General features: G+C 43.7%; 5 protein-coding genes across 12 annotated transcripts in view; 1 reads left to right on the top strand and 4 right to left on the bottom strand.

Moving 5' to 3' along the window:
- LOC115404086 (putative adenosylhomocysteinase 3) overlaps positions 1–4,408 on the bottom strand; it is a 32,105-nt gene extending 27,697 nt beyond the window's left edge. For 3 of the 5 annotated variants that reach the window (XM_030113229.1, XM_030113230.1, XM_030113232.1), the window contains exon 1: positions 4,018–4,408. In XM_030113229.1, the coding sequence (XP_029969089.1) occupies positions 4,018–4,344 (327 nt within the window). In that variant the 5' untranslated portion in view covers positions 4,345–4,408. Of the gene's footprint in view, positions 1–2,467; positions 2,581–4,017 lie in introns of those variants that run through there. The other 2 variants (XM_030113231.1, XM_030113233.1) reach the window with 2 other exon arrangements.
- Positions 4,409–5,179: 771 nt separating this feature from the next.
- LOC115404434 (transmembrane protein 209-like) lies at positions 5,180–9,631 on the bottom strand. Of its 2 annotated transcripts, none has more exons than XM_030113764.1 (15): positions 9,585–9,631; positions 9,149–9,308; positions 9,001–9,059; positions 8,777–8,908; positions 8,458–8,687; positions 8,164–8,368; positions 7,883–8,058; positions 7,687–7,758; positions 7,403–7,499; positions 7,102–7,227; positions 6,933–7,030; positions 6,727–6,841; positions 6,503–6,600; positions 6,158–6,231; positions 5,180–5,942 (listed from the first exon to the last, which is right to left on the bottom strand). In XM_030113764.1, exons 2-15 carry the CDS (start codon positions 9,286–9,288, stop codon positions 5,888–5,890), a joined length of 1,677 nt encoding a protein of 558 aa, XP_029969624.1. In that variant the 5' UTR covers positions 9,289–9,308; positions 9,585–9,631; the 3' UTR covers positions 5,180–5,887. The 2 variants fall into 2 exon arrangements, with proteins under 2 accessions (XP_029969624.1, XP_029969625.1); XM_030113765.1 differs by having other exon boundaries at positions 9,588–9,603.
- Positions 9,632–9,930: 299 nt separating this feature from the next.
- Positions 9,931–15,629, bottom strand: LOC115404427 (PR domain zinc finger protein 4-like). Of its 2 annotated transcripts, none has more exons than XM_030113747.1 (12): positions 15,450–15,620; positions 15,217–15,285; positions 14,923–15,038; positions 14,166–14,354; positions 13,231–13,995; positions 12,967–13,116; positions 12,690–12,808; positions 12,526–12,611; positions 12,246–12,373; positions 11,597–12,172; positions 11,336–11,504; positions 9,931–11,221 (listed from the first exon to the last, which is right to left on the bottom strand). In XM_030113747.1, coding segments are annotated over exons 2-12 (2,664 nt in total). In that variant the 5' UTR covers positions 15,219–15,285; positions 15,450–15,620; the 3' UTR covers positions 9,931–10,857. The 2 variants fall into 2 exon arrangements, with proteins under 2 accessions (XP_029969607.1, XP_029969606.1); XM_030113746.1 differs by having other exon boundaries at positions 10,858–11,221; positions 15,604–15,629.
- A 1,191-nt stretch (positions 15,630–16,820) lies between these two features.
- Positions 16,821–17,964, top strand: LOC115404449 (achaete-scute homolog 4-like). 2 transcript variants are annotated; one of them, XM_030113787.1, is made up of 2 exons: positions 16,821–16,954; positions 17,031–17,964. In XM_030113787.1, exon 2 carries the CDS (start codon positions 17,043–17,045, stop codon positions 17,565–17,567), a length of 525 nt encoding a protein of 174 aa, XP_029969647.1. In that variant the 5' UTR covers positions 16,821–16,954; positions 17,031–17,042; the 3' UTR covers positions 17,568–17,964. The 2 variants fall into 2 exon arrangements, with proteins under 2 accessions (XP_029969647.1, XP_029969648.1); XM_030113788.1 differs by having other exon boundaries at positions 16,860–16,954; positions 17,060–17,964.
- A 1,944-nt stretch (positions 17,965–19,908) lies between these two features.
- LOC115404452 (suppressor APC domain-containing protein 1-like) lies at positions 19,909–22,538 on the bottom strand. The gene is made up of 4 exons (XM_030113791.1): positions 22,346–22,538; positions 20,823–20,993; positions 20,178–20,333; positions 19,909–20,098 (listed from the first exon to the last, which is right to left on the bottom strand). The coding sequence occupies exons 1-4, from the start codon at positions 22,442–22,444 to the stop codon at positions 20,018–20,020; spliced, it is 507 nt and encodes a 168-aa protein (XP_029969651.1). The 5' UTR covers positions 22,445–22,538; the 3' UTR covers positions 19,909–20,017.
- Positions 22,539–23,072: the final 534 nt, after the last annotated feature.

Below are 23,072 nucleotides of genomic sequence, written 5' to 3'. Positions count from 1 at the left end.
CAAGGAGGTTGGATTTGTAACCAGTCCTCTCTTTTTCAAAGCGCTCTTCAAACTCCACACCACTGTGCCACATTCTTTCCCCATATATACACACACACACACACACACCGCCAACGGATGTGTGAATGTTTTAGTACGTCTTAAAAGACACAACCCATGATTAATGTGGTAAAATGTCATTGAAATATACTCTGATCGCACATTTTACAGCTTCAAGCAGTCACACTTCTCCAGCCACTCACAAAACTAGAACTGCTGTCATGCAAGGTATGAGCAATGATGTGCAAAGGACACTGCGGTACACGGACACGGCGAGATGGGAGATCAGACCACAAATATTTGGAGCGAAAAACAGCCCATCTATCATCTACCAGTCGGTTGCACAAGGTGTGACGTTTATGTTAAAATCACAGCTGTGAAGGATAAAGGACAACTGTGTGTTCACATTTAATTTCAAATGTGGTCCACTTTTCTTTCAACTGCACGATGTAACTAAAAAAGGGAACATTTTTGAGCAGAAAACACTAACATCACAAAATGAACTGGCTAATTACCAACAATTCCACTACTGTGACAAATACAAAGCAACAATAATCAGTTTTTAAAACTGTTGATTTTTATTTTCATGCACAAAAAACATCATTTACTCAAACTGTTGGTAACACTAAAAACAAAGTTATTCGATAAATCCATCTGTTGAAGAGAGAAGTGGGATTACAGCAGCGTTTTGACTGCAATGAGAGACGACAGAATCCCTGCAGAAGTCCATGTGATTACCGCGAGGCCGTGCCTGCGCTCTCATCTGCAGACCAGCTCCATCACAGACGTGAATCATAAATGAAAGGACGTGAAATACCGATGACACATTCTGCTTGGTGGTCAGAGGACAGTCATGAGGATATGGAGACGCTGGATGACTTAGTGAGAAGATCACCATGCTGATAAACCACAGAGCTGTAACTTTGTCGACTACGCAGGATGCAGTTGAAAAGTTTCAAGGAGGTTAAAGATGAAATATTCATAGAAATAGGAAGAATAGTGTTAACCTAAATGACATTAATATACAGTAGTTCATCAGAAAGGCCTTTCAACAGGCGGGGAAACTCAGTCACTCTTGTTGACTTTAACAAGGTCAAAAGGTGCAAAAGAGAAATGTTTGACCATGGAGACTGGACCCACTAAAACAATCTAAATGAGTCAATGTAAACATCACAGATACACTTATCTCGCTTCTTTTCATTTGCAGAGTGTTCTTTTACCCAGCAAAGCAGCCATAGGTCTTTGTAAGCCTGTTATCTAGGAAGCTGTACCAGGAACTCCAGCTTACCGGGTGACATAACGTTACACCAGAAAGGGATGGGCTGGCTCACTCGCTGTTCTGTGTGTGGAGTCATTCAAATTCAACCTTGTGCATGATTTCCATTAATCTGTCAGGCAGAGCAATCATTGCCAAATGCCAGCTGGAGAATAGGCTTAGGGAGAGCCCTGATCGTGTTTGTACCACACAGGTGAATCATCCATCTATAATAAGACATCAACATATGCAATCAAGCAGGGGAACCTCACTGACCATGCTGGAAACTAGAGAGAAGCAAGCCAAAACAAACAAACAAAAAAAAGACAGATAGCTACCATGAGAGCACTTGAGTTTGCTCTTCAGTGATTTTCCTTCTCATGCTGGCTGAGTATTCAAGCCAGTTACAATCAAACTCATCGCTCCCATAAAAAGCTTACATCTGGCCTCACCTACAACAGAGAGCTCGCCTTTTAATCCCGTCATGTGGCGACATGATAAAGGCGAGGATTAAAAGCAAGCCAGTCATCCAGTCGCTCAGTCAGTCAACACGGCCGGCCTGCACCATCAGCTCGAATGCCTCACTTAGCCTTTACTGCACTGGACAAGCACAAGTCAGCAGATGCTTAAAGCGCAGACTGCAGCTGTACATATCTGTAATGCAGGGAGACATAAAATCCACTATGCAACCCATCCTATAAATAGATTGCAAGCGACCCTGTGTTCCAGGGAAATTACGAATATATTAAAGTAGTCGATAAGACAATGCAGCTACAATGATAAATTTAAATTACCATGGTGGACAGATTTCGGCATCATCGTATTAACCCTGACTGATATCCATTAAAGATTACTACTTCACATGAAAATAACACACCCTGACAATTCAGAGATGTCCTCTGTTGAGTTAAAATGATCTCCGTGGAATGTAATCTCTCTAGAATTAAAATATATGAATGAAAGCACTACTAAAACTACACACTTTTTTTAAAGGAGCAAACACAAGCCAAAGAGAAAAAAAAAGGCATTCTAGAAATTACATTACAATTATATTTTCCTAGTTACAATCTAAAGTAAACTTTTTTTCAAGATACTAAGTTCTAACTTTCGGAGATATCAATACAAGATTAAACAAACCTACAGTGTTTAGGCAAGTGTGAAAGCTCTTGGTACCATTGTCAAGTATGTGAAATGGATCTCCTCAATAATCCAGATGTGGCTGTTGCTGTCCGGTAGATCTGGCTTTGGGCCGTCTCCCTCACGTGATTCACCCTGTCGGTCCAGTGCTCCTGACTGCTGCTCGACTTCCATATGCTTGTTTGATTTGACAGTCTGAGGTACACCAGGCCACCTGCTCTACACTGCCATTAGCGCAAAGCCAATGCTCTCACGGTGAAATCCAGGTCTCGCCAAAAGTGCCTCCTGAAGCTGTGGGTAACAAGTGGATCCCATCCTATTTATTCAGTGTTAAGATTTCACCCCACCCTTAGGCGTTCCGGAACAACTGCCTAACTTTTAGTGTTTCCAAGACAATTTTGGGGGTGAAATCAAATCTGACCTAGTAGTTTTGTGCGCAAACTGATCAACACATTGCTCAAAACCATCATTTAAGTAAGGTATGCTCACAAAAGCATCAAGTAAAATAACAGTACTTCAAGTCTAATTCTAGAATTATCAACACTGATTAGGTGCTTTACAGGCAATTTCTAAATACCAGCTATTGTTACTGTTCCAACAGAGATCTTTGTAAAGTTGAAAAAGACCAGATTTTTCCATGGAAGAAAACAGAAGTGAGCAGTTGGTGGATTCTGGATAACCTAGGCCACTTCAGCCTCAACATTAATCCAGAAGGGTTGGGATTCCCTTTGCCAAAGTATAAACCTGAGGTGTTCCCAGGGCTAAATCAGGATTGTAAAAAAAACTAGGTGACATGAATGACCCTGGGTCAGGGATTACTGTTATGTCTAAGTTGGGTCACACATGTTGAATCGGACTGCTTAAATCTTGACTATATTTACCAAGGCGTGTATTTTAATCAGTGAACTGTGCACTGTGTTTTCACTGCACTGACCTGGGGGTCAAGCATGGGTCAAAACCCACTTGAACTGGAGAATTAGGGACAGTACCTGCATGATCAGGTCGGATCAGCGTGCTGTCGCCGGGCACCACGTGTCCAAACACGAGGTAGCTACATTTTATTGTTTAGGTTGTTGACAAAGCACAGAAACCCCTAATAGAGAGTCCAGCCTTATCTCTGATTGAAGGGTGACTGCGTTTGTGGTGCCATATGACGCACACGGTGCTGTTGCGCATTACGGTGAGAACCATCCAAAAACCACAAAAACAGAGTCAATCATGTTTTCAACGGCAAACAGAAAAGTCACGTATCTGCAGAACAACTGCTCTCAGCGGAAAACTTGAGAATAGTTGGATCCTCTTGCCCCCTCATCACACCATCATGTCCTACAGATTTCAGCTAAATGTCAGCCAAAACGGCGTGCTTTTACGTGTCCGAGGCTCTCATTACAGCCTCCAAAGTGTCATTAGAGCCGAAGCCCATCATTAAAAGCGTGAAGTGACACCGTTGAATCAGCTCTGGGGACCAGCTAGCTTGTTAGCATCGCCACACAATGCCAGGTTTCACTGCGGCGAGGTCCTCCGCGGTGGTCCCATAATAACACACCGCCCGCGGTACACCGAGGAGAAAACACGCACTCCCTCACCTTCTTCATCCGCGGAGCCTCGGCCACGGTGCCGTCTCGGTTCACGAAAGCCTCTCCGCCGTTCTGCTGCGGGTCCGTGCGCTTCATAGCTGACGCCTGGGGCATCTTTGCGGGGATCGGGGTGAGCAAGCCTTCCCCGGCTTTCGCGGATGGCTCCGCGGCGGGGGACGTAGCAGCGGAGGAACCTGCCTCGTGCGGGTCGTTTCTGGGGATGTTCTTGCCCTCCGAGGTCGGTGTCACCGGGGATTCGGCCGACAACTCTTTGCCGGTGGGGACGTCTTTGAGTTCGACCTCTGCCATTTTCGCTGCCACAACCTGGACTGACATCGCTGCAGTTTCTCAAAGTCCTTTTTCCAGCACCGATAGCGAGTCAAGCGGATGTTAGCGGCGGAGCGACGCCGGCGCAAAGCATCATGGTTATTGTAGTTATAGTTAGGAGTCAAATCAAAATAAATATTAAATTTAATAAGACACTATTCATAAATACCGGTAATAATGATTTACAATAAATTCACTGCGAAAAATAAAATATTTTAGCAAACATTTTACACCTCTAGTATTTAAAATGCTGTTCCATCAGACATTATGACTACATTTCCCAGCTGGAAAAGCCGCATTGCCTGGTTCATTGTGGGAGATGGCGTTTATTACTAAGGAGGACGACACTAAACTACAAAACAAACGTGATATTTGCCAGATAACGCTTTGTTCTGAACACAGCTACGTTTAAGAAGGACACGCATCTCCATCACACCAAATGCTGTCATGTTCTGAACTGTATGGTTTACATCGGGTTAAATATCACACTATATTATGTCTTAAACTCACTAATACCCACAAATTATGAAAGACATCGTCACTTGTTTTTATTAAATGTCGACATGTTTTTCCGGAAATATTGTCAATCATTAAACACTAATGGTCTCCAGCTTGAATTCAGCAAATTGAAGACCCTGCCAGGATCACGTTAAAACACACATGCTGGAGCAGGAGAAAATGGGTACAGGAGTAAGGTCAAATCGCTTCAAGTGAACAATACTGCCACCGAGTGGACTTTCTACAACATTCAAAGGTGGGGAAGAATGAACCAACTTCAGTCATTTCTTTGTAAAATCTGAATTTAATTTTTTAATTCTCTTGAGACATTTCTCAAATTGAACTATTTAAAAACAAGGAGAAAAAAATGAACGTAAAAATATCCAAACAGCAACGGATGGCACAAATAAGTATACACAACTGACATGAAATTGTTCACTCACAAAAAACAAAGACAGGCATCTGTGATAGAAAGGCCCTTTCCTTGTTCGCCATCATTTGCTACTGAACAACGCTATGCATGGCATTGTGGTTTGTGGTACAAAGAATGCTTCAATACCTTATTCAGTATTCCTGCAATCTGTGTTGTATTCGCGTAATTCGTGCACATGCCAGGTATATCCTTATTGCAGGCAATCGTTTGTAAAACAGCTGCTGATACAAGTGAGTCAACACATGCTGTATTTACATTCAAGCTGATGGCTCTGAGCCCTTTGCTTTCTGTCAGATAAAGCCGAGGTATATCATTTACAAACTAAAAAATTCTCAAACAAACACAGTCTGCTTTAATCGTATAATAAGGCGCCTCATAAAGAAGCGTGCCTGTAAAATGCAGGTGAAAATACATGATGTTGACAATTTGTGCATCAAAAACGAGAGTATGTTCAAAACTGTGCAACTGTTGTAAAATTGAAAATGAAGAGCTTTCCCTCACAATATGCCCCTGAAAGAGCAGTCCTAAGGTTCGCGTGTTAAACCAATCAGTACACTTTCACAACACTGTTAAAAAGGGGGAAAAAAAACATTCACTCTCAGGCGTTTTAAAGAGGAAGCATCAGTCTTCAAATATCCAAAGGATGTTCACACCAGAGAGGCCCAGATTCACCCTCCTGCAGAAAATACATACAGCAATTTTAGTGGTGCACAGCAGAAGAAGCAAGGTCAATACTCTTTGAATCAATATCCAATCAGCTCCTCAGTGCATGACCTTTTTTTTTGTTGAGAATGAGTCAATATATCATGATACTCTCAAATGGCTACATGTGCTGAAGATTCATTTGAGTTCGTCGAGTTTTTATCGGTTTTCAACTGCCGAGACACTCACCCCAGCATCCCTGACTCTTTGGTCTTAATGACGTAGAGGAACATGAGGACCGTGTGGAACAAATTGTTCCTGCCCTGTAATGGAGATTTAAAATCACTGTCACTGCAAAGAAAGTGCCAAAACCAAGCAAGGTGGCCTCAGCTCTGACTGAACACAAAAACAGTTATGAGGAACATCAGTTGATAGAAAGTTCTCAGTTCTAAGGTCCTGATCAATAATAACATGTATATAAAACCAATTATTCATTAACAGTTCAAACTAATTATGAAACGTGTGAAACACAGACGCTGCACGTTGAGAAGACAATCATTCACAATCCAGATCGTTGGGAGGTTTTGGAGTTACCTTGGGAAGGCTATAGATGTGTCCCTGGTATATAAGCTGGTAGTGAGGGGGAGTGGTGCTGCTTTGGTGGATGCAGAAGAGGTTCTCCTTGGTCACATCTGACAGCGTGAAAGAAACAAAGAAACTACATTCACAATACAGATTGTTATGCTCAAGTCTGATTTTTTTGCTAAGATCCTTCTGAAAAAATCAAAACAAACAATGGTGGATGCATGTGCACTGACCAGGTTTGTCCGGAGTGTGCCTGAAGTGCTGCGAAGTAAAGGTTTTCCCGTCTGGGTACTTTGGGTGTGGGGGAAGCCTGGAGTCCAAGTATGTGCAAAACACGTGCATGAGGATCTAAAGGGTCGACAGACAGTTCCCAGGTTTAAGGTGAAGGTCGGATGCGATTGGGTCGAAGCTCTGCCAGAAGCCACAGTCTGTCACTCACGGCACAGTCGGTCGGCAGGTCTGTATCCCACTTCCTGTTCTTCACGTCGCCTCCGCCGTTCCAGCGAAAGGAGCTCATACAGCCACTGTGAGCCAGCTCTAATCAACACAGAACACGTTTTGAGAACTGTTCACTCCACTTAGTCCCAATCAATGCCTGCAAAACTCACCCTTTATCCGGTCCACGAGGTACTCCTGGTTTGGTGTGATGTCCAGGTATTGGACGATAGAGTTCATGGTGGGGATAGAGGAGGCTTTCATTACTGCTGCCTGCTTCAGGCTGCTGATGCTGGCCTCTGGAAAACAACAGCAAGCAACACTACGGCTAAGTAGAATTTCTATGATCAAAGTGAAACCACACTATTACAACGGCCAGTTTCTATAAAGAATAAGCAGCTTAACTGAATGCCTGATATGTTTGAATACAACGCTTCCTTTCATGGATTATTTACAGAACTTTCTCTGACGTACCTCCTATCTGAAGCTCTGGACAGCCCATCCTCCTCAGCTGGCTGTTGACAGAGTCTATCTCCTTCACCAAGGGGACCAAGATGGTGTCACTGATCCACTGCAAACACAAATTGAGATGAACACATTTGGTTAAAACCACAGGGAAAATCAGTTGACAAAACACACAGTTTTATCTCATTCATGTTTGGCCTTGCACACTTAAAGGAAGTTCTGAGTGTGCAAGCTCATTCTGTTTTTAAGTCAGATGTGCAAATATAAGCTGCTCCAGTAACATGATTTCTTACATTCCTGAGTTTGGCTGTCCAGCTGTCGATGCAATCCACTGCAGCACGGCTGGTGGTGATTCTGGCCCATACCTACAAATCAGTAGATCGAAAGAAAAACAGCTACTAAAACCATATTGTCAGACGTTCAGGTGTTGAGTGTACTTCTACAGCGGGTTGAAGTAATCACCCAGAACACAACAAACCATCCACAGACCTCCTCAGCAGCCTGTTTGGAGCCCAGGTCTGTTTCATCCTTGTGGGCAGACGGTGCCTGAGAGCGGCATGCAGGCTGGTACAAGAACTTCCGCAAGGTCTGGGCGTAGTCTCCCACTGAGCGGTTGTAGTTCCAAAACGTTGGACTGTGGTTTGGAGACACCGACTCTGGACTCCCTGCAGAATTACAAGATGAAGAGAGATGGAAGAGTTACTTCACATGAAGCAAGTCAGCTTCCTTGATCTCATTGTAATAATGGAAGAATTCCTACTGGTACCGACCTAGCTGGCTGCGGTGGTTCTTCTCCTCCTCCGAACGTAAAAACCGCTCCAGACTTTTCAGATCTTCCATGTAATCCTCTTTGCTTCCTGGTGAATTGAACACTGAGGGGGAGGTGCGGTACCGAGCCCTGAGGCTGGAGCCTTCTGCTGACCCCATCGTGTTCTGATAGGGAGAGGAGCCGGAGGAGGGGCTGTAGTTCAATACCTGAGACAGAGAATATATTGGATAAAATATTGAATATGGCCATGAACAATTTATTTGTATTAGTAAACTCATAAGATTAAAAAACAAACCTTTCCAAAAGCCACTGTGGGGGAAAAGGGGCTGCCTGCACTACTCGGGGTGGCTGGGTTGCTTAAAGGAGGACTGTACCCAGGTACACAGCTCGGGGAGAATTTGGGGCTGGCTGCTGCTGGCCGAGATGGGCTGAAGCTCAAGACGCTCTGGCCCTGCAATGGAGATGACTGGGTGGGAGCTGGGGTCTCCTTTTTCTCTGGCTTGTTGGGTGGAGAGGCCTGAATACCTGAACAACAAAAACAAATTAATGTCATTAGAATAAAGTGAAATCTTGTGGGAAACACAGCCTTGTGTCTTCAGAAGTGAGAGCCTTACTGGTGTTTGTTAGACCCAGAAGCCGATGTTGCTCAGGGGACACAGCAATGGTGGAAGGAGCCATGGTGTATTTAAAATACTTCCAGAAGTCAAAAAGAGCATTGAGGCTGAAAAGAGAGGCTAGTGCCAGTTCTGGGAGAGAGAGAAGAAAAACAACATTACAGTTTGGTGTGAAAAACTACATTCTTACACAAAGCTCCAACTAAAATTTATAAGGAACTCACCAATGTACCAGATAGGCCAGTATGTGATGTTGTAGTATCTGCTCAGCAATTTCCCTGACCTGACAGAGAAGTAGAGGAGGAACAGATTGAAGCACAATGCATGCAGGGAAGTGGGGGGAGATACATGCATGCTGCTGTTAGCACTAACATTTCAGTATAAATCATTCCGGCCAGAGACACGTTGAGTACTGCCCAGGCCAGGACCACCTGTCGAGCCTGCTCCTCTCTCCTCATCCTCAACGCTCTGTCGATCATGCTGGGCATCCCCTCCTTTGGTGGGGTAAACATGACTCTGTCTTGCTAATAGGCTGGAAGGACGGAGAAAAACAAAGGATTTACGGCAAAATATATTAACAAAAACGTAAACAAGAAATTCCCCCTCCTCAGCTCGGAGCACAGTGCTTCTTTTAGGTCTGTTATGTTAGCCTGCTGCTAGCTAAACACTGAGCTAAAGTTAGCTCGCTAATGTTCACAGTTTCAGTTCAGTCTTCTCCCGAGCATTTTAACAAGAACCAACATTTCATTTCGAACGGAAAAGAGCCAAAGCAAAGAGGCAATGCGAAAGAATTAAAGACAATTCGTACCACGTTACAGTGAATGACAACCGCGGCGCTGCATAGTTCGTATTTTAACAGGAAGTTACCGCGTCCACTTCCGGGTCACTCTCTTTTTTTATATATTTTTTAAAAATACACATTTTATATTTCATTAACTTATTAGTTACTGTTATCATCATGAATGTAATTTTTTATTCTTGATATTTTTTTCCTTTTTGTGTTTCAAGATGTCTATTTTATTATTTCATAGTACTTTTTTTTTTTTTTTTAAATAGTTATTTTTTATTTATTTTTTAAGCCTTGGTATTTCTTCCATAAATTCCTGCTCTGGCTCCTGCTGAAACTCAAAGCCCTCCATAACTTTCCTCCTACATACCATATCTCTTATGTCTCGTATCCATATCTCTGCCTATAAATAAAATGTTTTAAAAAATTTCATATTTCTTTTTGACATTACCATTCCAATTTTGTATCCTATTTGTAGATGTTTCTTGTTTCCCTTTTCTTTGAATGATCTATTACTGTAATTAATTTTCCCCAGACAGTTTACTTTTGAAAACAAGATGGCAAGAGATGCATTAGTCTGCTTAATGGTTTATTTTACACAGATCGTGTTTTGTAGACAGGTTACCTGCCATCATTATTCAGTGACAAATGTTACATGATAAGAAACATAAGGGACAGAGACAAGAATTATGTCTAGGTGGTTTATTGAACTCAGAAAGTAGAGAGAAGCTATATTATTGAATGAAATCACTGTATATACCGCAATCAGGTAATGCCCAAATTCCTCTTCAACAATATTTGCCCCTTGCCAAAAATAAGATTATTAGAAAGATGAAAAAATTCTGCTTTCGAGAGAGATTGCCAAAAAGTAAAGTAAAATTTGACATAATCTAACCGGAAACACAAAGGTGTGCAATTATAATTTTGAATAATTGACCTGACTGTGCAACCATAAATGCATATCAGCTATGATATTGAAATATAATGAAAAAAATTAAATTAATAATAGCTTATATAAACCCAACAACCAAGAACTTTACACAAGCCTGAGTTAATGAAAGGAAAGTAGCTTAACAGGAATACAGTCAAAATTTTTAAAATACGATAGGACAAATATTTTTTAGCAGCAATGACAGTTTTATGAAAAACAAATCCATACATTTTAATGTAAAACATGGCAGTTAATTTGTCGATTACAAAAGACATTACACAATGTAATATTTGGCGGGAAACGAGAGGTAAACGGCGGTACTGTAGAGGAGTAAATAAATAAAATGCGTTAAGAAGTATGTCGTCAATGAGGGGGCGACAAAGACTTTTCAGAGTTATATCCTCCGACATCTAAACCGCAGTCTTCATTACTGACCGAATCGACAAGTCTCTCTCCTCTTCTACCTCCTCTGCTATCCTCCTCTTCCTCATCCTCCTCCTCTTCCTCTTCTTCTTGCTCAACATCCTGGTCCTTCCGCGAGGGTCTGTCCGTCTTGGGCCCTTTGCAAATCTTGAGGTGTCGTGTGAGGTGGTATTTCGTGAGGAAGGCTTTGTGGCACTTCTCGCAGACGAAGTCTCTTCGACCCTCGTGAGAGTTCATGTGCTTCTTCAGGTGGTTTGTCTTGAGGAAGTGTTTGTTGCATTTTGGACACTGGATCCGGCGCTCACTGAGGAACAAGAAAGATGGTGAGTGATCAGTGATATTGGAGGTAAAAAAAAACAAAAACAGACAAACAAACAAAATATTACATGATACCCTATTGAGTGCTTATTTTACGTACTGTGTGTGAGAGAACATGTGCTGCTTCAGGTCGTGCTTTCGGATGAACGCCCGGTCGCAGAGGTCACACTTGAGCTTCTCTGCACCCGTGTGGATGAGCATGTGTGAGGCAACGTGGGATTTCTGAGTGAACGACTTCTCGCAAACGGTGCACCTGTAGTTCTTCTGACCTGGTGGTAGAAAAACATTCATCACTTTCAGAGGTGCGAAAAACACAACTGGTCAGGCTCCCCCATCACACTCCCATGAGCCCTGTTGGCACCTGTGTGAATCTTGAGATGCATCCTGAGGTTACTGGGGTCGCTGAAGGCCTTGCTGCAGTATTCGCACTTGTGCGGTTTCATTCCGACGTGTCCCATGAAGTGCACGTTGAGCTTTGTGGACGTGATGAAAGCCTGGGAGCACATGTTGCACTTGAACTTCTTCTCCCGCACGTGGCCCTGACCTTTCGCTCTGGAGGCGCCGTTTGTAGTGTTCCGAGTACTGCTGGCTGCGCCGCCGCCACTGTCGCTGTTATTTGGCTGTCCCGCAGCGTGGCTGTGGCAGGTCCACGGGGAGGAGGAGGAGCTCGACGTGCCATTGGTGAGCTTCTCTTCCTGGTGAGTGTGTTGCTGCTGAGGCTGCTGTTCTTGCTGCTGCTGCGGCGGTGGAGGTGGAGGTGGCGGCGGCGGAGGCTGCTGCTGCTGGGAGTGGTCCTGCTGCGGGGGGCTGTGGCCGTGTGGGGGCTGGTTATGGCTGTGTGTGCTGCTGTGGCTGCTCAGATGAGACTTGAGCTCGTTGAAGGAGGAGCACTCTTTGCCACACTGGCAGAGCTGGCCATCGAGCACCTGGGGAACGCCTGAGGGCATCGCATCATGAAATGTTCAGTAACGAGCCAGAGAAGGTAGTTTAAGATTTGCTCTTCAGCTCACCCATCAGCCTGCAGTAGTCTCTGCTGTAGTAGAAGAGCAGCTCCTGGTCAGGGTGGATCTCCGTGGTTGTACAGAAGAAGAGTTTACCGTTGGCCGGGTACGCCACCAGATTCTGCTCTTCACGGGTCCTGAAGAGACAAAACCATAGAAGAAGAAACCTCAGATCGGTGCGGTTAATTCAATTTGATGAGGCCTCTGCTGCAGAACGACACACTGATTCAATTTCAGATTCTTTTGCGACATACATTTTTGAATAAACCATACTTTGAATAAGTCATACCTTGCTTTGCGCACAAACATCATCCAGTTGCACTCGTTCTCATCCGTTGTCACAATGCAAAACTCCAGCACGTTGTTGTGGTACATCTGAGACAGAGAAAATGGTTCATCATCCACTGTGACTCTCATCTTCAAGAGGGTTTTCGCACACTCTGTGCCTCAGACCTTCCATATTTGAGGCGTGTCCTTTTCTGGCCAATCGGAGAGATCCACATTGCTGCAGTGCTGACCCACCATCGGTCCAAAGCAGGTTCTTGGAGGAATAACATCTCGTGCAAACACTCCTAAGAGAGAAAATATAGATGTCTATTGATGTGACAATAAAACTTTAAGCAAGTCCTTCAATAATTAGCCAACTGGAGTCTCTGAGAAGGTAAATAAAGAGGTTCATATAATTAGAAACTAAATCTGTGTTTATAAACTACGATATACGTTCACTGACCAAGCGGTTCATCAGCCACTGAGATACGGAGGCACAGTGGTCGTGGCAGAGAGAGGCGAGCTCGGCTTTGGATGGGCGCATCCGGGATGAACGTGACTGGGCCATGCTCGGGACAGTCTGAGGTATATGAGCGCTCACACAGTGTGCACCCTAGAAACAAAACAAACAATTAGCACAGGTTAAACTGTTCAGCTGTAAACTAATTCATATATTTTGTTATTTCATCATATTATCGACCAGCTGTTCTCGAAAAGATAAACTCACAGATGGTGTAGCCGGGGACCATGTTCTCCTTGCTCGACGTCGAGTCCTCGAGCTGCAGTGTGGAGTTGACCAGGACCAGGTTGTTTTCTGGCCCCAGAGACACCTCCGCTGTGATCGGGGACACGTTGACTGCCTCCAGCCCCATCCCAGTGTGGCCGTGTAGTGACACAGGCTCCAGCTGGCTCTGGCTGGACATGGAGCCGGTGAGCACCACACTCACAACACCAGAGGTCAGCTCTCCGTTTGTATGCAGCTGCTCCCCCAGGCCCCCGGCCCCTCCTCCCCCAGAGTTACCGACCCGTCCCCCAAGGTGGTCTGGATCCATGACCACAGGTAGTTCCAGCACAGGAGGGCCATGGAGGGGCATCACCCCACCAGAGGAGTCCACCCCGGTCAAGCCCTCATGAGGCTGCGGCTGACGCCCCCCACCGAGCTGCTGCTGGGTGTCCGGCACCACCCCGACCCCATCCATGGTCGCCAGCTCCTCTCCCATCCGGTCTGGGGACATGGGGCTACTAACACGAGACTCCATCGTTAAACCGGTGGAGTCCAGCTCATGAGCACCAGTCTGGTGGAGGTCCCCCTGACCGCTGACCTGTCTGGAGTCCATAGGCACCAGGCCCTGCTCCAGCGGACCTCCAGGGCCACTATAGGGGTCCAGACCCGAGGGATTGTTGCTGGGTACTGACAGGGTGCCGTCCATGTTAAGACTGCTGGGGTGAATATACTGCGGTGGTGGACGGTCTGCCAAATAGGAAAGAATACCTGAGGAGCAAAGAGAGAACTGTGGTCATTGGAACAGGCAGACCTGTAGATCTCAGATCTGTGATTTCTGACAGCCTCTATGGAATTCATTCATTTGACGCATGTCTGCTACAGAACGCAACAATCTGGAAGACTCACACTCAACAACACTGATAAAATCATGAACCCACCTGGGAGTATGTGTCGGAAGTAACTGCTCTCCAGGTGAGGGTACGGAGGGGGAGGGAGGGAGTAATTCCTTTCAGGCAGGCCACACATCACTCCTCTGTCACTCAGTGGACCCATGGGGAGCATCAAAGACAGGGCTGAAGGAAGGGAACCGAGGGAAGGACCCAAGCTGGGGATGGCCACCGGCATGCCTAAACCACAGAAGCCATTAGATAAGAGAATAATAAAAGGATTTAAATGCACGTCTTCCTTATACAAATCACAAAACAACACAGCAATCTTTCCTCTCAAGTCAGATTAAAAACACATTTTAATCTCTAGTTAAACTGGCATTAAATTATAAAAGTCCTTATCGGTAAAGCAATTCAGTAAACTAAACTTCTCAATGTTTGAAAAACATTTACCAATTTTAAAAGATATTGAAGTGTATAAATAGCATGTAATGGTGTATCTTAACACTAATTTTAAAGTATTAGAAATGCCCTTTAATAACACACGTACGTTAAAATGTTCAGTTTATTTCTATATAAATTATTTTGTTTGAGCAACCGTGCATGCACCCATCCATGAAAACAATGAATGAACAGAGGTAATAGAGTAATCAAAATGCACAGCATATCAATAAATGTGTAGAATATGAAAAGGACAGTCAGCAAGTATTTAAAAACAAGTTATTATGAAGCCATGGTGGGATGCGTGGTCAAAGCAGAACATTTGCAGATCTCACAAACTCATTGTTCCAGTGTCTGTCTGTCCTACCTGGGGTGGGGATGGGATTGTGGGTGGGGGAAGTGGGCAGACCCAGGTGGCTGGCGCTCACTGAGGGCACACTGAGCTGGTCCATGCCCACAGGACTCAGGTTCATGTCATTCATCCTAAACGACACAAGAGTTAATCAGCACTGAGCAAAACGCACAGGATCTAGAGCTGACTTCGAGGCTCTGTCGTAAAACGTAAAAACAATAAACAATGACTGAACTTTACTTTCGTTTTCTTGCACAGACGTGGACATTTTAAGTTGAAACAAAGATTTTGTGTGAGTTCTTTACTCACATGAAATCAACAGCTAATGTCCATTGATGGCACTATACAGCTGAATGGCGTTTTCACACACATCTCTCCCTGTAAAACAAGACAACTAGTTAGAAAGCAACCAATAGCACCGGTATATATCTTATAACATATCTTACACAACCCTCTGAAAAAGAAAAAGAACTCCCAACAACTGTCGCTGTTTACATGAACACGGTGGGCTAGCTATTAGCCCGTTAGCATTGCTAACTTACATGTTTATAAACCGCCAAAACAGAGAAAGCTCCAGTGTTGCAGCTGAATAAGAGCCCACGTGTAAATAGACGAGACGGGTAAAGGTGTTTCGTTGCAGAAATGTTGGTTATTTAGAGAAAAGAGTGGCATAAAAACAACACAGAGGCACAATACCTCCCTCAAAGGGGCCATGTCTCCTGGCGCATGCGCAGAAACGCCACCGCGTGGAGGCGCACAACACTAAACACTGGTCACGTGACAGATCCAGGCGCCCCATGGACCTCTGAGGCGCTGTAGAAAGGAGTTTTCTCTACATTCAAGACAAAATACACGTTTAATCAGCAATGCTGTCTACACAGCAAGTCATAGCAGAAAAGGCAAAATACTGAGAACAAATGATGCTTTTTCTTAGTTTTTATTTTGCTTTTAACATTTTATACATCCATTTACGCATTTCTCAATAAATATTCAGGCAAAGTCGCATAGGTACAGAAAATTAGGATTACTTACTGATACTGATAAGCAAAGATAAGAAAAAAAGAGGATTGGGGTGGGAAATCTGGGTGTTCCTTTAGTGCCTGCATAAGGGCATGTTTAGTTCCGGGGCTCATGGTATCTCTGGTCTCCATCTTTTAGTAAACATTTCTTTTTGTAACCTCAAAGAATATGTTATTTGATCCATTTGTTAAACTATACACTTCATACACAATCCTTAGACTGTATAAAACACTGTAAAAAAAAAAAAGACTACTTCTGTTGTCAGAATTTGTACAAGATATTCTTAGGGTATTATCAACACTTATAGGTTTTGAGCCTAAGTTCCACTCCTGGATCTTGTGATTCCTAATCTCCATGCTCCAATGATGAATTAAAAAAAAAAAAAAAAAAAAAAGGCAATGAAAAGGTTTGAGAGAACAATTGCCATTAAAAGTGGAATTTCTTCTTTCATATGGAGAAACAAGATGTAAACAGTTGTGTTTAAATAATTCACACATATTTCTCATCTTTACATAGAGCTAAACAATAACATTAAAATCTAATATTCAGTTTTATTATTGGTTTATTCATCTCCCATTTGTTTTGTAATTTGATTTTGACTTGGAGGACATTTTTTGTAACTGTTGCTGCTTCAAATATAATAGTCATACTGTCATAACAGTGATTTATCTCTTGAAAGATTCAAAGACCTCCATTTATTGATATACTTTTCAAAAGGTCCACGATTGTTGCACTAATATGAGGTATCTGATCCCAATAAGGTTTATCATGATAAGCCTCTTTTCAGTGTCAACGGATGTGAAAATATTTCTATAAACAGTTTTATCTTGATGGGAAAGCTACATGCTGCATCTCCGCCCAGGATCACACCCACCGTGTCTTCAGCCACAAAACGCCAACAAACAAACTGCTTCTGACACTGAGCAGGAGCACTTTCACGAGACCAGTCTTCATTATTCGCCCTAAATTTGCAGGATTCAAGAGGAGACCCCTGCGTAAAAACGCGGCATGAGGAGCCTCTGACAGGGTGAGGTCTCGTAAAAGCTGTTCATTTATTGCGCCCATTTCTTCTAATTAATTCTAACTTGGATTTTCTCTTCTAGTTTTTCCTAAAGATGTCTGTGTCCTACAGTCAGGAGGTCATGGAGCACATTCCGTTTGTTGGGCCGCTGGCGCTGCACGGCATCCCCGTGGATGAGAGCAGCGCGTGTTATAAAGACCCGCTGCGGATCGGACTGCCTTTCCACCTGGACGCTTCATACCTGGATCCCGTTCACCAGAGGCTCCCTTACAGACGGTTTTCCTATTTCCCCTTCCCGGTGTGCGATTACTCCTTCGAGCCGGCGTTCATCCGCAAACGGAACGAGAGGGAGCGGCACCGGGTGCGCTGCGTAAACGAGGGTTACGCGCGCCTCAGAGAGCATCTCCCGCAGGAATTCGAGGACAAGCGGCTCAGCAAAGTGGAGACGCTGCGAGCGGCCATAGACTATATCAAACACCTACAGAGCTTGCTGGATTTAAACGTCCCCGGCGGAAGGAATATGTCGATTGGGGACGCGCGTAACCATCGGAGGACGGAGTGCAACAGTGATGGCGAGTCCAAAACCAGCCTCAGCGACAACTGCGACTCTGTTTACTGACTCAACTCTCTCTCTGCTGCACCAGGGGCAAAATGGGAAAGAAGTAACGATTGTTATAGACAATCTTGTGGATGTGCCAATCATAAAATATGCATTAAATACCAATAACACATTTTTCCCCACTGTCTGCGTTCATTCCATGTTTGTTTGATACTATAGTGCGTAAAGCAAGCATCCGCTCAAAAACAGATAATTTGAGAGGATGATTAACAAAAAGATGTATTTCATTTCTGTTTCTGTGGAAATAAGTTACAAATTTAGAGTTCTAATTTTTCCAAGTTACTCAAAGTGACGTGAGTAATGAAGATTTTATTGTTTTGTAATATTTTGCAATTTTTATGGAGGCAATTTATACAAGCATCTGTGAAGACCAACTATAATAAAGCCATTTTTGCCATTGCTGTATTACACTATTATGTGCTTTAACAATGTCACTTCCCTGCTAAATGCTTTTTAAAGCAAAATGAGTTCTGAATGAGCCAGCTTCGTTTTGTTTTTGTAGAATTTTGTATCTTTGTGCATATTTGAGTCACCAGAAGGTTAAAGTTTGCTCCATCAAATGATTATTGGAAAGCATTTTAAGATTTCTGGGAACAAGGATGGATTTAAGATTATATCAGAACAGCTTTCTTGCATTTTGATAAAATATCAGATAAAAAGAAATAAAAGAAACTTGAAAGTTTTGACAATCCACAGAAAATTTAAACAGGGAGTTAAGAGGAAGCATTTTCAAGTTACAATAGAAAAGGCAGCAGTAAAAAAAATCAATACTGATTAAATATTACAATTTCACTCCACAACAAAAAACTGCATGAGGCAAGATAATGAAAAAGTGAACTAGGGGAGTTGTTTACTTTATGCAAATTGTTTAAGTTCACTCAGGTTAACATACATTTGTAATAAGATGAGCGAGTCAATTTTATTTTATGATAACTTAATGCAAATCAGTGCTGATTTCTCCCTCAGATGTTCATATCTTCAAAACGTACAAGTGCTTTTGCCTTTTTGGCTGAATGTTTTCCATTTCTCTGCTTACTGAACTTAAATCTTTATTTAGGACAACAGGAAAATACATAATGTAAAAGAGCTGATAAATGACATCGAGCCATGTACTCAGAACTTCTTTACTTTTTTCTTCAGGTTGCCTGAGTGCTCTTCAAAGACCACCTACTCACTGTACTATCTCAGGCTTATCAGGAAGTTTTCCTCTCCTAATAGTTGAAGGAATGTATTTATCAGGCAGCCATCAGCATTATAGGAGGAAACACCACAAACACTTCACCTATCTTACATTCGCCTGTTTATATTTCTCACCTCCGCTGACCTGCATGGAAACATCTCCTTTCTGAATTTTCAGGTACACCAAAACCCCAAATTAAAAAAAAAAACAAACCCCAAAACATGATATTGTATATGAGTAAAAGAGGTTTGGAACGACCAGCACAGCGCAGCTCAAGTGAACCGTGCAGCTATGGAAGAACGGCATTGAGAACCACAAAAGCATGACAAAACTCCCCACGAAAGGTGTTTGGCAGAGCAGTATGTGAAATACACCCAATAATTATCCAAGTGCTGGTACTCTGGCTGTGATGGTTCACTGGCAGCCTGAAGATAGGAAACATGAAGCGACTTAAATGAAAGCTTCTGTCCTGATGGCTGTTTTTCTCTCATGACGCAGTTTGATTCTAATCTAATTTCTATGCAGAAGGTGCTTTATTTTATATAAAACATCTTATCTTAGTGTAATCTTTCTCTCTGTATATTGTGTGCACCAGTGTTTCTTTTTATTTGTAAAACTGCTTCTGTGCAGGGAAAGAGAGGGAGAGAGAGAGAAAAGCGAGCATGCATCCGATGACTCGCTGAGATAAAGTTTATCAGTGGCAGTGCGGCGAGTGGGGGACCACCAGGAACGGAGGCTGCAACATGTCCCGACAGCGAGCCCCCATGCCGGGACGGAAATGGAGCAACCACTGAAAAAGCACACTGTGATACTCGGATGGCACACTGCAGACAAATGCTGATGCATGAAAACTGAAGAACAACCTCAACACAACGTACACCAGTACTTTATACCTGCTGTGTCCAATTTCAGGTAATGAAACTGATAATTCCATACAGATCACAAGACCACTGCTGCAGTGGACCATCAGATACAGGTAAGCATCCATGGTGTTGCATAATAAATCCCTTCTATCTAAACAGTTTCACTATGCAGAGCAGCAGCAGGGTTTGGCTCTGAAATCAACCTGCCACTGACTCAACATGTCAGTCAAGTTTTTCCTCTCAGGAAAAACTGCAACCGAAAGATGGAAATAACACAAACAGGCAAATAATGCAATAAAAACACCATTTAATCTCTTAAATACATATTTACAAGTGGCTGAGTGCTTCCAGCTGCGTGCCGTCCACTGAAATATACTGCATTATTGTGCATATGTGCATTCGGGGAGTCAACAGGCCTGCAGTTCATTCAGGAGGGCGTCTTTTTCCCGCTCGAGGAGGGAGATCCGGCGGTTCTTGTCGCTCACTTTCTGTTAAAGAAGGAAACACGGCGTAACAAAAAGCGACCTCGTGTGTATTTTGGAGATACGGATCACATCCTCTCTCTACCTGGGTGAGGACTGAGTTGTGCCAGCGGAGGTCACTGTCGGCCTCCGCCTCAGGCAGCGACGGGCCGCTGCTGCTCGTGACGTTTGGTTCACACATAACTGAGCCCAGGGAACCGTTCGCCCGCTGGATACGAGACCTGAGCAGGCATGATCGAGCCTGCAGGCGGAGAGGTGGGACAGTCACGGCTCTGTGACGAACACTCCGGGGCACACACCGGGGAGAGCTTTCATCAGGTGGAGGCAAATCTCACAACAATACTTCTGATTTCTACAGTTAAACAAACCAAATACCTGTCATTTAGACTTCTTTATCTCTTAAAAATGTCTTGCTGCTTGATTTGACTTCAATGGATCATAAAGAAGAGTTATAGTGAAAAGATCAGAGCAGTTGTAACGTTACAATACAAGATGAATCATGATCAGTGTTATTGCTATTAATGATCTTATATAATAGTTAACCATACTATCCTGGAACTGGCTCATGCCTAACAAAAAAACCCTCTTTTTTGTAACATTTTGCTTGTACTCAAGTACATTTTTGAGTAAAAACTGACTGTGGGAGGAAACCAGAATGCCAAGAAAACCCATCCACACACGGGGAGAACATGCAAACATCTCTAAGTAAGGCCAGCATCCCTTCCCTCACCTCCGCGGCGCCCTCCTGGAAGGACACGGCCCCACTCTTGCTCTCCATGCTGTCCTGTCGAGCTCGGTTCTCGTCCAGCCGCTGGAGGTACCAGAATCGGGCCTTCTCCAGAATCTCCAGGCCGCACCACAGAGCGTCCTTCTCCCTCTCCAGATCCTTCATACGCTTAACCTGCAACGGGAAGCACAGGATCTTCAAATTACAGGTGCATGGCAGCCTGGCGCAGCGCGGCGCGATGGCCGCAGAGCGGCCTGTTGTCTTCCAGAGGCCCCAAGTCTTTGTGTACCAGCAGGGCCGAACGACTCGCAGCATGAGGCCTTCAGCTCTTTTGTCTGCTCTCTGCTGGGTTACATGCACGTTAAATACGCTAAAACAAAGGCAGCACAAAGGAATCATTAACCCCAAACTGCATGCAGGCCACACACTTTAAGTTACTTTATATATTATATAATCCAATTTAAAATGCAATACAAAAGGAGGATTAAAAATCATGGCAATTATGACGCATCTGAGTATCAAACTGAGACTTTCTGGAAAATAAAAATAAAGCCGTTGTTGATGAGGAACTGTTTCTGGGAGGACGAGGTTATATCGAGCTCCTAGCAGGAAGCTGTGAGGATCGGACTTGACATGTGGGAATTTATCACTGGGATGACTGTAGTCATGCGACCACAACATGGAACATGAAAGGCAAAGCTCGGTGAAAAGGAGAACACATATATGAGGAAAACAAGGGCAAAAACATCAATTTCACTTGAGTTTGTTTTGCGTTGCTATGCTGTCACTGATCATCAGATCACGATCAATGCTTTTTTTTTAAATTTTATATCATAATTCTGAAACTAAAATCCCCACACTAGTGTCGAGTATGAACAGCGTAGCTTTAAAATGGCAAAAGTCCCTAGAGTTATGATGTGAACACTTATGCAACAGGTGTGTGAACTGTGGTAATTGTGGTAATTCATTCAGAAGCAGCAAGACAGGTATTTGAGAAACAATCAGGGATGTGTTCGATGACTAAAAAAATATATATAGCTGTGTTTAACAGTTTCAAAATGTAGTCGTATTTGCTCATACTCTTGAAAACTATCAGTTTTTCTTTGTATTTCAGTTGTGAGTACACTACAGCCCTTCTTCCTTTCGAGCTTTTATTTACATTGAGATGAACAGCTTTTGTATGCACAGCAAAGTCAACTGAACTCCCTGATAAACCTTATGAAGGGGTTAGAAACACACAACCAACTCATATTGAATGTTTTTCAAATTTGTAGACATGCTGGCACGAAAAGACTAAAAATACCTATTTAACTACGTTCCAGAAGAGTATAAAAGGTCATGTCAGTGGAGCGAGGCTTAAATGCATCACACAGGTGATACTTTGACAGGCAGAGGAGCAACAATGCATCTGAAAAACCTACTACACCCATCCTGAAAACTGCTGATCAAGATCTGAGGCAAAAAAAACAAAAAAAACAAAACAACCTGCTGCCCCTCACACACAAAACACACCACCTGGTCCTCACCCATAGGTAGAAGCGGAGCGCGTCCAGGCTGTGGAGGCTGCTCCTGAGCGGGATGATGACCACGGTGTAGGAGCCAGAGCCGGCGGGGTGGCAGGCCATGGGGAGGAGATCGCTCTCTGACAGGCCGCCACTGCGACCCCACACACAAACAACACCGCTGGCTGACTCAGAATAATAGAGAGAATGACTGTGTGTGTTTGTGTGTGTGTCAGAGAGAGAGAGAGAGAGAGAGAGAGAGAGGAGGCAGGGATGGAAAAAAAAAAAAAAAAAACAGGCAGTACGATACACAGGCACAGACAGCAGGGTGCCCCCGGGGCGAGGTAATGAAAAATTCCACATGTCACTGCCATGACTGGTTAATCGACATCCAGTGACAGAGAGAGGGAGGAGGAGGAGGAGCTGACAGTGTGAGAGATCAGAGAACATAAAGAGAAAAAGACAACAAACATGTTTCAGGAAAATGGGAGGATCAAACTGTGGTTGGGAGACTGCTGAAGAGGAAACAGGCGTAGTGAGTCCTCAGATCAGAAACATGACAGCTGGCAGGAAAGTTGCTCATGTATCCCAAATCTCAGCTTCTAAAGAAGGATTAAGTGTGAAAACAAGCGTACTCCACTTTTCTAGGAATAACGTCAACCTTCCACTTGAGTGGAAGCGTGACATTCCTGTTTGCCGCCAATGAAAAGAGAGTACATGAAATTACTACTCCTCCCAGTGTGAGGCGTGC

Source organism: Salarias fasciatus, chromosome 17, assembly GCF_902148845.1.
Source record: "Salarias fasciatus chromosome 17, fSalaFa1.1, whole genome shotgun sequence".
In the NCBI taxonomy this organism is placed as follows: Eukaryota; Metazoa; Chordata; class Actinopteri; order Blenniiformes; family Blenniidae; genus Salarias; species Salarias fasciatus.
Note: the sequence above shows the minus strand (reverse complement) of the source record. Positions and strands in the feature narration are given on the sequence as shown.

What these genes read in the sequence shown, in the direction of transcription:
- LOC115404434 (XM_030113764.1), bottom strand. Translation starts at nt 9,288, where the DNA reads ATGTTTACCCCACCAAAGGAGGGGATGCCCAGCATGATCGACAGAGCG. An exon ending in CCAAACAGGCTGCTGAGGAG is followed by an intron (nt 7,759 to 7,882) that starts GTCTGTGGATGG and finishes ACTGATTTGTAG; the next exon opens with GTATGGGCCAGAATCACCAC. An exon ending in ACATCTATAGCCTTCCCAAG is followed by an intron (nt 6,232 to 6,502) that starts GTAACTCCAAAA and finishes TCTCCATTACAG; the next exon opens with GGCAGGAACAATTTGTTCCA.
- LOC115404427 (XM_030113746.1), bottom strand. An exon ending in CAATCCCATCCCCACCCCAG is followed by an intron (nt 14,355 to 14,922) that starts GTAGGACAGACA and finishes TCTGTGGTTTAG; the next exon opens with GCATGCCGGTGGCCATCCCC. An exon ending in GCATCTCAAGATTCACACAG is followed by an intron (nt 11,505 to 11,596) that starts GTGCCAACAGGG and finishes TTCTACCACCAG; the next exon opens with GTCAGAAGAACTACAGGTGC.
- LOC115404449 (XM_030113787.1), top strand. Translation starts at nt 17,043, where the DNA reads ATGTCTGTGTCCTACAGTCAGGAGGTCATGGAGCACATTCCGTTTGTT.
- LOC115404452 (XM_030113791.1), bottom strand. Translation starts at nt 22,444, where the DNA reads ATGGCCTGCCACCCCGCCGGCTCTGGCTCCTACACCGTGGTCATCATC. An exon ending in TCCAGGAGGGCGCCGCGGAG is followed by an intron (nt 20,334 to 20,822) that starts GTGAGGGAAGGG and finishes CTCCGCCTGCAG; the next exon opens with GCTCGATCATGCCTGCTCAG. An exon ending in ACAACTCAGTCCTCACCCAG is followed by an intron (nt 20,099 to 20,177) that starts GTAGAGAGAGGA and finishes CTTCTTTAACAG; the next exon opens with AAAGTGAGCGACAAGAACCG.